Below are 12,136 nucleotides of genomic sequence, written 5' to 3'. Positions count from 1 at the left end.
ACCGGTCCTTTCCCTATTTCTCAACAGCATAAAATTCACAGTTCTGAATTTTGTCATTTTAGATTGGAAATGTTAATTCGGATTCTCCCCCGCCAGACCCGCTTAGTTTTCCCCCCAGCATTTTCTGCTTTTTTAACTATTTCCATTGTTTGGGGAGTCTCTTGGGAAAAAGATGGTAGAGATTTGGAACTCTCTTCTGGGAGTGGCAACTGATGCGAGATAAATTAAGTGTAAAAATTAGATAGATAGATTTGGTTTAAGGAACATGGAGAAAAGATCAGTGTATGGAATTATGGCAGTGGACCTGTCCTGTAAATTCTATGATATATCATTGAAACATGCTTGAGAGGCTAATTGGCTCCCTCTTGTTCCTGATTTTAAACCCATGTTCCTGGGATAGAGGACACCATCCAGTCTCCTGCGCAATATTTTTGAAAGCCATAATACAATCTGATTGCTTTTAAACTTAATGCAGTAAAATTAATAAATGGATTCTCATTACATTTAACCTGTTTCTTTCAGGATGATGAGCAACTAGAAGTGGAGTTTCATTTGGAAAAATGGTGAGCATTAAAATTACGGCAATTCGGGGACTTAATAATAATAATCCTTATTGTTGTCACAAGTAGTCTTACATTAACACTGCAATTAAGTTACAATCAAAAGCCCCTAGTCGCCACCCGGAGAATTCAGAATGTCCAATACACCTAACAGCACATCTTTCGGGACTTGTGTGAGGAAACCGGAGGAAACCCACACAGACACGGAGAGAACATGCAGACTCCACACAGACAGTGACCCAAGACTTGCGGATAGGACACATATTATTTGGTTACGGGAATAGGGTGGAAGTGAGGGCTTAAGTGGGTCAGTGCAGACTCGATGGGTCGAATGGCCTCCTGCACTGTATGTTCTATGTCATTCAATTTATCTGCCATTTTAAAAACTTTGTTTTCAAAGGACAAATGTTCAGTATTTTTTCTGGTATGAAGTTTATTTTGTTTGTTTACGCAACAAACATTTATGCTTTCTTGCTGGCTTCCTTCTGCAGCTTTGACAAATCATGCTTGATGATTTTGTTTCTCACTTTCTTGGCCTTCATGACCTTGTAGCAATCAAAGTCTGTTATTTTGGCTCTCTTTGCACGGGGTTTAATTTTCTTTATCCAGTGGGTGGAGTCTCAATTCTCTGTGACTTTCCCATTTTCCTAAGCAGCTTTCACAGACTTGTGGCGGACATTGTAAGGTATTTGAATCTTAAACTCAGTGAGCTGCATACATTTAAATGGCATTGCTTGTCTCTGCAGTCTACAAGGGCCATCCATCAGTGCGATGTACTGATCAATAACGTCATCAATCGGCACCAGTTTGCTAGCGTGATAGCCAAAGGTTTAAAGCAAATTACTGCGGATGCTGGAATCTGAAACCAAAGAGAGAATGCTGGAAAGTCTCAGGTCTGACCGCATATGTAGGGAGAGAAAAGAGCTAATGTTTTGAGTCCAGATGACCTTTGACAAAGGGTCATCTGGACTCGAAACATTAGCTCTTTTCTCTCCCTACAGATGCTGCCAGATCTGCTGAGATTTTGCAGCATTTTCTCTTTGATAGCCAAAGGTGATGTAGGCCACGTGGCCAATCTCCACATATCATGTGTAGAACATGGTGGCGGCAGCCAGGAGAGAGAGAGAGAGGGGCTGTTTCCAGTTCTGATCTTGCACAGCATGTCATTCAATTTTATTAGCCATTTTTTAAACTGTTTGTTTTCAAAGCCATTCCATTTGTCGTAGATTCCAATGTCCATCCATGTCATATTTAAGAAGCGGCAGATTATTTTGAATCGTGTAGCCTAAGAACTAGCGGAAGACCTGTGTACTAGTGGGTCCATACATGTATGTTGGAAAAATTGCCCAAATATATCTTTTTCACAAAAAAAGCAGGACAAATCACACCAACCAGTTAACTTGTGACCCTCCTTCCAATTATCAACTGAGTAATGGAAAAATATCTCAAGTATCGCCAGTGACACCTTCCCATCGGTAACCTGCTTATTGATGCTCAGATCAGAGGCAGCATGGTGGTGCAGTGGGTTAGCATTGCTGCCTCAAGGCGCCGATGTCCCAGGTTTTATCCTGGCTCTGGGTCACTATCCACGTGGAGTTTGCACATTCTCCCCGTGTTTGTGTGGGTTTCGCCCCCACAACCCAAAAATGTGCAGGGTAGGTGGATTGGCCACACTAAATTGCCCCTTAATTGGGAAAAGTGAATTGGGTACTCTTTTAAAATAAATTTTTTGAAGAAAAAAAAATATTGATGCTGAGATCAGATTTCACCAAAGCCACTGGACCACGAGACTTGATCCAGATGTGGATACAAGAGCTCATAACCGAAGTGGGAGTAGCTGTCCTCAACAGAAAGTCAGCGAACGACCAAGTATATAGCACTTGGGAACTCACTGAACTGAGTTAAATAGGAGTTGAGGTGATTGGGGAAAGAATCCCCCCAATGGTTAGAACTGAAGCTGACATAAACGAAGGCAGTTATGGTTAGAATGTTGCAAAGAATAGTGGTTAATGTGAGGATTGGGAGAGTTTTAGAAATCGCCAAAGGGCAACCAAAAAGTTGAAAAATGGCGAAGAAAAATAGAAACAGTAAACAAGCTAATAATATAAAAAGATTGTATGAGCTTTTGCATGTATATAAAAAGGAGAAGATTAGCTAAAATTAGTATTTTTTCCTTAGAGGCAGACACAAAAACAATGTTTATGGGAAATGAGGAAGTGGCAGATACCTTGAACTTTGTGTGTGTCTTCATTGTGGAGGGCTAGTAATAGAGACTAGCCAAGGGGCTCCTAAGGATGAGGAACATGCGGTAATTAATATTAACAGAGGAAAAGCATAGGAGAATTTACTTAATTTACCAATTACTTAATGGCCTACATGCTAGGGTTCCAAATGAGATAGCTGTGGAGTTACTGATTACGATTTTCCAAAATTCCCTAACATTCTAGAATTGGATTGGAAATTAGAAAATGTTACACCACTATTCAAGGAAGGAGAGAGTAAATCGGGAACTGTTATCCTGACATCAGTTGTCAGGCAAATGCTGAACTTAATATTAAGTAAGTCTTAACAATGCACTTAGAAAATCATAATATGATCAGAAAATGTCCGCATGGTTTTACGAAAGGGAATTTGTGCTTGCCAAATTTGTATGAGTCTTCTGAGGCTAGAACTAGTTGGGTAGATAAACGGGAGAAAGTAGATGTCGTATTCTTGAATTTCCAAAGGGCATTCCATAAGTTGCCACCCAAAACGTCACTGCACAAGGTGGAGCTGCATAGAGTTGTGGGTAATGTGCTCGTACAAATGAAGGATTGGTTTACAAACAGAAAGAAGATGTGGGGATAAATGGGACATTCTCAAGTTAACAATCTGTAACTAATGGAGTGACGCAAGGATCAGTACTGGGGCCCCAGGTATTTACTATCTATATTAATGATTTATACAGATTCAATACCAGCCTCCCCGGACAGGCGCCGGAATGTGGCGACTAGGGGCTTTTCACAGTAACTTCATTGAAGCCTACTCGTGACAATTAAGCGATTTTCATTTTCATTTCATTCAATAGTAAGGTATTAAGATTTGGTGATGATACAAAGCTAAATAAATGCTCAAGAGGCTCAACATTATGATACTGTAAAGTGCCTGATCACTACTCATACTGTGGCCCTTTACAAAACCAGCGCAGTGTCAGCCTCACCATGTAATGCAGCAACTCCAATCTTTCATGCTCCAATATTGTGACTTCTATCTCTGAGTGGGTAACCACTTTGCACAGGGTCTATACGAGGTGAAAATGGAAAATTGTGGAATCATCACCGACAGCTCCCGCCTGACAAAACAGAGGCAGATGTTTTGATCTAAAGTTGTTGAACTCAGTGTTGAGGTTAGAAGACTAAAGTGCCTAATTGAAAGATTAGGTCAGGGGTGGGCAAACTACGGACACAGCCCGCCAAAGGTCTTTAATGCGGCCCAAGATCAAGTCATAAAAAAATTTTTTAACAAAATTTTTTTAAAAAAATAACCCTAGCATGAGGTTAATAATAATAATAAATAATAATAATCGTTTATTGTCACAAGTAGGCTTAAGGGGCCGGTATTACAACTCCTGGACTTGTATGGAAGGTGCTGTGGAAAGTTTATCGATTTTGCATCCAGTTTCACCCCTCCTTTGTCCCTTACGAGATCAATCTCCATCTGGTCCCTTCCTTGGGTTCTCTGTATCCAATTGGCATGCACAACTCGGAGACAAATAGCCCTCCTACAGGGTCTCTAAAACTAATTAGTGGAAGGTGCACATTAAAAGTTCACTAGGCCAGCATGTGGCGCAGTGGTTGGCACTGGGACTGCAGCGCTGAGGACTCGGGTTCGAATCCCAGCCCTGGCTCACTGTACGTGTGGAGTTTACACATTCTCCCCATGTCTGCGTGGGTTTCACCCCCACAGCCCAAAGATGTGCTGGTTTGGTGGATTGGCCACGCTAAATTGCCCCTTGGAAAAGAAAAATAATTGGCTACTCTAAATTTTAAAAAAAAGTTCAGTGATTTGTTTCTCCCCATCTTTTTATTGTTCCACTTCAAATCTTTTCTCAGGTTGACTTCACTGAGTGTTGTTCAGTAATGTTATAGCGAGGAAACTTTGGTGTTTGTTGGTTAATATTCCAGTTCATAAAATTTCAGTCATGGATCTTGCATTATGTTGTCCTTAACCGACCAATGTTCATTCACAACTATAATAATATCAGCGTGTTCCTTTTTTCCTCTTTTGCAGTAACGATCCTCCCACTGAGATCCTCACTAATCGCGTGCTTGTGGTGAGTTGCTTGATACAGTTCAGATTAGCGCATATATGTTCGCTGGTTGGAAATGTTGGGGGTTCTTAAGTATGGGAGCTAGAGATCGTGCTAAATCCTGAGATTAGTTCATTCCCTTTTTGCACCCAGTTTTCTCTGGATGTGAGTATTTCTATATGCATGTACATCCTAACACATACAAATGATGTGGTCCAGGAATCCATAATGATTTTACTCCTTTCCCTAATTCAGGTTGTACTGAAGGCATTTGTAGCATTCTAACTGATGACCAGGTTAACCTTCGTTCTGTATGTGCGGTTACACATTTATGGACAGTTCTTGTGTTTTGAAAAATGAAAAAATGAAATGAAAATTGCTTATTGTCACAAGTAGGCTTCAGTGAAGTTACTGTGAAAATCCCCTAGTCGCCACATTCCGGCGCCTGTTCGGGGAGGCTGGTACGGGAATTGAACCGTGCTGCTGGCCTGCTTGGTCTGCTTTAAAAGCCAATGATTTAGCCCAGTGAGCTAAACCAGCCCAGAACCAGCAGAACACTTTGCAGTCCTCACAATTGATTTATGTTGGTGGAAAAACGGCTAGTTTGGGGAAGGAATATCATCTGCACCAAACATGGCAAGAAGGTGAACTTGGAGATTAGTATACATTTGGATATTTTTTTTAAATTCTTCATGGGATGTGGGTATCGCTGGCTACGCCAGCCATTTGGTGCCCATCCTTAATTGTCCTTGAGAATGTGGTGATGCAGTTTTCTTGAACCGCTACAGTCCATGTGGTGTAGGTGCTTTTAGGGAGGGAGTTCCAGGATTTTTTTTTTTTTGAAATAATTTTTATTGAAAAGTTTTAAATTTATACAACAATAACGCACCATAGTAAAATAACAATAATATTAGCAATCATAAACGTTCGCCCCACCTCCATGAACAACACAGCATTTTAACAACACAAATTAACACAATATAAAGTTACAGAATATAAAGTTACAGAATAGAAACTACAATAAGGAACACCCCCCCCCCCCCCCAACGGAAGAACCAGTTAAGGCCTCCCCCCGTCATCGTCTCCGCCCCCCAGCCCCGCAGCGCGGGAAACCAGAGGAAAGTCCACGCTTTCGCACTGCCCCACCACACCCTTCTGACGCAGCTCCCAAATACCAGCCCCACTCCATACCCCCAACCCGACATAGAATACAACAAACCCCCCCAACCCTCCCCGCAAGATACAAAACTAAAACAATGCCCCACAGCAACAAAAAAAACATAACAGAACAACACCCCCATAAATAGAGAGCTTTAGGTACCTGGGGGTGCAGGTGGCCAGGAACTGGGGGACTCTTCACAAACATAATTTCACCAGACTTGTAGATCAGATGGAGGAGGAGTTCAAGAGGTGGAACATGCTGCCATTTTCGTTGGCGGGGAGGGTACAGTCCGTCAAAATGACGGTGTTTCCGAGGTTCTTGTTCCTCTTTCAGTGCCTGCCCATCTTTATCCCCAGGGCCTTCTTTATGAGAGTGACTAGCAGTATTTTGAGCTTTGTGTGGGCACCTGGGACTCCGAGAGTGAAGAAGGTGTTCCTGGAGCGAGGGAGGGATAGAGGCGGGCTGGCGCTGCCCAACCTTCTGGGGTACTATTGGGCGGCCAATGTGTCAGTGGTGCGTAAATGGGTGATGGAGGGGGGAGGGGCGGCGTGGAAAAGAATGGAGATGGCATTATGTAGAGGTACGAGCCTGGGTGCCATGGTAATGGCGCCGTTGCCGCTCTCCCCTAAGAGGTTTACCACGAGCCCGGTGGTGGCGGTGACCCTAAGAATCTGGGGACAGTGGAGACGGCATCGGGGGGAAACAGGGGGCTCGATGGAGGCTCCACTGGGTGGCAATCATCGGTTCATCCTGGGGAACAAAGATGGGGGATTTAGGGGGTGGCAAAGGGCGGGCATTAGTAAATTGAGGGACCTGTTTATTGGCGGGAGGTTTGCGGGCCTGGGGGAACTGGAAGATAAATTTGGGCTTCCCCAAGGGAACATGTTCAGATACTTGCAGGTAAAGGCGTTTGCTAGGCGACAGGTAGAGGGATTCCCTCTGCTGCCCTTGCGGGGGACGATGGACAGAGTGCTTTCGGGGGTGTGGGTCGGAGAGGGGAAGGTGTCTGACATCTATAAGGTAATGCAGGAGGTGGAGGAGTCGTCAGTGGAGGAGCTGAAGGCTAAATGGGAGGAGGAACTTGGGGAGCAGATAGAAGACGGGACTTGGGCGGATGCCCTGGGGAGAGTCAACTCTTCCTCCTCCTGTGCGAGGCTTAGTCTCATCCAATTTAAGGTGCTGCTGTCATTTCTATGCACCTGCACGTGTTTCAGGTGACCAATAAAAATGATAATAATTCCTGATATTAATTGGGGCAAAAAGACAAGAATGGACTGAAATTACACTGAATAATCTAATCTGTAACCCAGTACCTATAATCCAATGCTTGTGCGGTTGATATCTCCTCTTCAGCTTGAGACAATTTGTTTTCTGGTTTCTCCATTGACTAGGCTCAACCGTGTACATGTGTGGACGCCAAGGTGAAGAAGGTCAACAATTTAAAAATGATAGGAACAGGCAAGTGCTGTATTGCAGAAGTGTTATACGACTGTGTTCTTCCCCATAAGTATAAAATGTTAGTGCACAAAACAATAAACAAGCATTTATTGATAAGATTCACAATAGATTAAGCGGACACTGAAAACAATTATTTGGCAATAATCTGTGGGCAGGGGAGGGGGGGGCAAACTGAACTCCTTTATTTTTCTCGTCCTCTGTCCATAATCAGAGGTGTTTTAATTTTTGAAATGGGTGGTGTTGTGTTTCCCCAAACAATCTGTTTGTGAAGTCAACTTTAATGTGACTCACAGCAAACTCTCTTCAGCGTCAAATCCCTAAGAAATATGGTTTATTCATTTATTCGTACATTCGGGTTGCCACTCCCGCAACGACAGAGGTACACACAAGGAGATAGAGAGAAAATAATTTTACAACTAGGAATAACTTAAAACAAAATAAAACAGGTGGCACAGCGGTTAGCTCTGCTGCCACATGACGCCAAGGACACTGGTTTGGTCCCAGGCCCGGGTCACTGGCTGTGTGGAGTTTGCATATTCTCCCCTCGTCTGGTATGGTCTCACTCCCAAAAATCCAAAGATGTGCAGGGTAGGTGGATTGGCCAGGCTAAATACCCCTTTGAGTGGAAAAAAAGAATTGGGCACTTTTTAAAATTGAAATATAAAGAACAAAATAAAACAAAGATAGGAATATTCATTTGTGTGAATATTAGGAGTCCAAAATATCGTGGGCGGGATTCTCCAACCGCCAACCACTCCGGCGTTGGGCCACCCCAAAGGTGCGGAATCCTCCGCACCTTCAAGGGCTAGGCCCGCCCCGGAGTGGTTGGCGTCCCGGCGGGATAGGGGCTTGGCGCCATGCCAACTGGCGCCGAAGGGCCTTCACCGGCCGGTGTGAGTCGGCGCATGTGCTGGAGTGCCAGCGCGTGCTGGCGTCATCCCCGCGCATGCGCGGGTGGGTTCGTCTCCGCATGGGCAAAATCGAGATCACAGCAGGCGTGAAACATTTTTGCGGTTCACCTGGCCCCCTCCCGATTGTGAGTTCTGCATCATGCCCAAAAATAGCATTAACCAGGGCAGCACGGTGGCACAGTGGTTAGCACTGCTGTCTCACAATGCCGAGGTCCCAGGTTCGATCCCGCCTCTGGGTCACTTTCCATGTGGAGTTTGCACATTCTCCCCACGTTTGTGTGGGTTTCGCCTCCACAACACAAAGATGCGCAGGGTAGGTGGATTGGCCACGCTAAATTGACTCTTAATTGGAAAAAATGAATTGGGTACTTTAAAGTTAAAAATAAAAAATCATTCACCCTAATTTACATTCATTTCAATCTCATTAACAAGATTGAATCATAGAATTTACAATACAGAAGGAGGCCATTCGGCCCATTGAGCCTGCACTGGCGCTTGGAAAGAGCACCCTACTGAGGCCCACACCTCCACCCTATCCCTGTAACCCAGTAACCCCATCTAATCTTTTTTTGGAGACTAAGGGCAATTTAGCGTGGCCAATCCACCTAACCTTTTAGACTGTGGGAGGAAACCGGAGCACCCGGAGGAAATCCACGCAGACACGGGGAGAGCGTGCAGACTCCACACAGACAGTGACCCAAGCCGAGAATCGAACCGTTGGGACCGTGGAGCTATGAAGCAACAGCGCGAGCCATTGTGCTACCGTGCCACCCCCACATTGAAGTTGAATGCAGCGGCCTCCCCAGTGGGCACCGTTTAGTACTCCTTTTCAAAAACATGAAGCTGGCACAATGGCTACTGTGGGGAAGCTCTGCCTGGGTGTGGGAGGCCCCTCAGGTGGGTTGGGCTTGGTCAAGGGGCTGAAGCATTCTAGGTTGGTAGTTGCCCCTTGGCCGCGGGGGAGATAAAGGGCTTTGTGTTTGTGAGATCTGATGCACTATCAATTGCACAAAAGACTCAGATTGGTACAACTGTGGCTTTATTACAGTCAGATGCGTGGCCTCCTACTGCAGCTGGCAGAATGGCTGATCAGGAGGAGGTCATGCCTATTTATACGGCTCCTTGTGGACGGAGCTAGCAGGCAGGGGCTACCGGCGAATCTGTAGTGTAGGTCCTACCGTACGTACATCCCCTAATACAGGTGCACACAGTGGATCACCACATTCACCCCCTGTTAAAAATGAGTCCGGCGGGGGTGGCGTGGAACTATATACAGATTTGCTAATAATTTACAGAGGGGAGGGGGAAAAAAGTATATGTCCATCTTGTAGTCTGGTGCCCGTCAGAGGTTAAGCCTGTCCGGCGGTTTGACGGTTCGCTGGGAACGACGTAGCGGTGGAGGCAATGTCGGTGCTGGCGGTGTTGGTGCTGGCCAGTAGTTGGATGACTCCGGGAGCGTGCCGAAGTCTTCCTCGTCCTGTAGCGTGGGCAGTGGAAGGAGGGATGGACCTGGTGGGGCTAATGCTGGGAGCACTGGGGGAGGGCAGGGTGGTGGGGAAGTGTGTGGGAGTGGAACCTGAGGGAGTCGGGTCCCTGAGTGAGATTGTATCCTGGCGGCCGTCGGGGAACTCCACATTGGCATACTGGGGATTGGCGTGGAGCAGGTGTACCCTGTCCACCAAGGGGTCCGCCTTGTGGAGACGGACATGCCTCCGTAGAAGGACCGGTCCTGGAGCTGCGAGCCAAGTCGGGAGCGACACCCCGGATGTGGACCTCCTAGGGCAGGTAAAAACACGTTCATGGGGTGTGTTATTTGTGGTGTTGCACGGTAGAGACCGGATGGAGTGCAGTGCATCCGGGAGGACCTGCTGCCAGCGAGCGGCTGGGAGGTTTCTGGACCGTAGGGCCAGCTGGATGGCCCTCCATACCGTCCCGTTCTCCTTCTCTACCTGCCCGTTTCCCCCGGGATTATAGCTGGTCATCCTGCTGGAGGCGATACCCCTGCTGAGCAGGAACTGACGCAGCTCATCGCTCATGAATAAGGATCCCCTGTCGCTGTGGATGTAGTCGGGGAAATCGAACACAGCGAAGATGGAGTTGAGGGCTTTGATGACGTTGGCGGACTTCATATCGGGGCATGGGATGGCGAAGGGGAACCTGGAGAATTAATCGACCACACTGAGGATATATGTGTTGCGGTCGGTGGAGGGGAGGGGCCCTTTGAAATCCACACTGAGGCGTTCAAAGGGGCGGGACGCTTTCACCAGGCGCGCGCGGTCTGGCCGGTAGAAGTGCGGCTGGCACTCCGCACAGACCTGGCAGTCTCTGGTGACTGTCCGTACTTCCTCGACGGAGTAGGGCAGATTGCGGGCTTTGACGAGGTGGTACAATCGAGTGACCCCCGGGTAACAAAGACTGTCGTGCAGGGCATGGAGTTAGTCTGCTTGTGCGCTGGCACATGTACCGAGAGAGAGGGCATCTGGGGGCTCGTTGAGCTTGCCGGGGCGATACAAAATCTCGTAATTGTAGGTGGAGAGCTCCATTCTTCACCGCAAGATTTTATCATTTTTGATCTTGCCCCGCAGCGTGTTGTTGAACATGAAGGCTACCGACCGTTGGTCAGTGAGGAGAGTGAATCTCCTGCTGGCCAGGTAATGCCTCCAATGCCGCACCGCTTCAACAATAGCCTGGGCCTCCTTTTTAACAGACGAATGTCGAATTTCAGAGGCATGAAAGATGCGGGAAAAGAATGCCACAGGTCTCTGCCTGGTTTGGAGTGGCGGCAAGGGCGACATCTGAAGCGTTGCTCTCTACTTGGAAGGGCAGTGTCTCATCTACTGCGTGCATCCCGGCCTTGGCTATGTCTGCTCTAATACGGGCGAAGGCACGTTGTGCCTCGGCCGTGAGGGGAAATTGAGTGGACTGTATGAGTGGTCGGGCCTTGTCCGCGTAGTTTGGGACCCACTGGGCGTAGTAGGAGAAGAACCCAAGGCAGCGTTTGAGGGCCTTGGGCCAGTGAGGGAGGGGAAGCTCCATGAGGGGGCGCATGCGGTCGGGGTCAGGACCCAGGAGTCCGTTTTGGACTACGTAGCCGAGGATGGCTAGGCGGTTGGTGCTGAACACGCACTTCTCCTTGTTGTAGGTGAGGTTGAGGAGAGTGGCGGTGTGGAGAAATTGACCATATCAGATATGCGAGGGAGGGGGTACCGTCGAGCTGCTTGTACCGATTGATGGTCTGGCTGTAGTCTACGACCATCCTGTGGTCTGGCTGTAGTCTACTACCATCCTGTGTTTCTCCACAGTTTTAGCCACTACCACTTGGGCTCTCCAGGGGCTGTTGCTGGCCTCGATGATACCTCACGAAGTAGCCGCTGGACTTCGGACCTGATGAAGGCCTTGTCCTGGGTGCTGTACCGTCTGCTCCTGGTGGCGACGGGCTTGCAATCCGCAGTTAGATTGGTAAAGCGGGAGGGGGGTCAACCTTGAAGGCCGTGAGGTCGCAAACGGTGAGTGGGGGTAAGGACCCGCCGAATTTGAGGGTGAGGCTCTGGAGGTTACACTGAAAGTCCAGACCCAGCAATAGTGCAGCACAGAGGTTGGGGAGAACGTAGAGGCGGAAACTGCTGAATTCTACACCTTGGACAGTGAGATTGACCACACAGAAACCTTGGATCGGGACAGAGTGGGATCCGGAGGCCATGGAGATCCTTTGGTTGGCGGGGTGGACCGCGAGGGAGCAGCACCTTACCGTGTCCGG

The 12,136-nt window shown here is 47.4% G+C and overlaps 1 protein-coding gene across 2 annotated transcripts in view; it reads left to right on the top strand.

Moving 5' to 3' along the window:
- Positions 1-12,136, top strand: part of LOC119956118 (cytosolic phospholipase A2 zeta-like) — a 194,768-nt gene that overhangs the window by 44,808 nt on the left and 137,824 nt on the right. For both annotated transcript variants that reach the window (XM_038783011.1, XM_038783003.1), the window contains exons 6-8: positions 523-563; positions 4,830-4,872; positions 7,402-7,468. In XM_038783011.1, the coding sequence (XP_038638939.1) occupies positions 523-563; positions 4,830-4,872; positions 7,402-7,468 (151 nt within the window). The remainder of the gene's footprint in view (positions 1-522; positions 564-4,829; positions 4,873-7,401; positions 7,469-12,136) is intronic.

Source organism: Scyliorhinus canicula, chromosome 2, assembly GCF_902713615.1.
Source record: "Scyliorhinus canicula chromosome 2, sScyCan1.1, whole genome shotgun sequence".
NCBI lineage: Eukaryota > Metazoa > Chordata > Chondrichthyes > Carcharhiniformes > Scyliorhinidae > Scyliorhinus > Scyliorhinus canicula.
The sequence above is the reverse complement of the archived record's forward strand: the minus strand, read 5'-3'. Positions and strand labels throughout refer to the sequence as shown.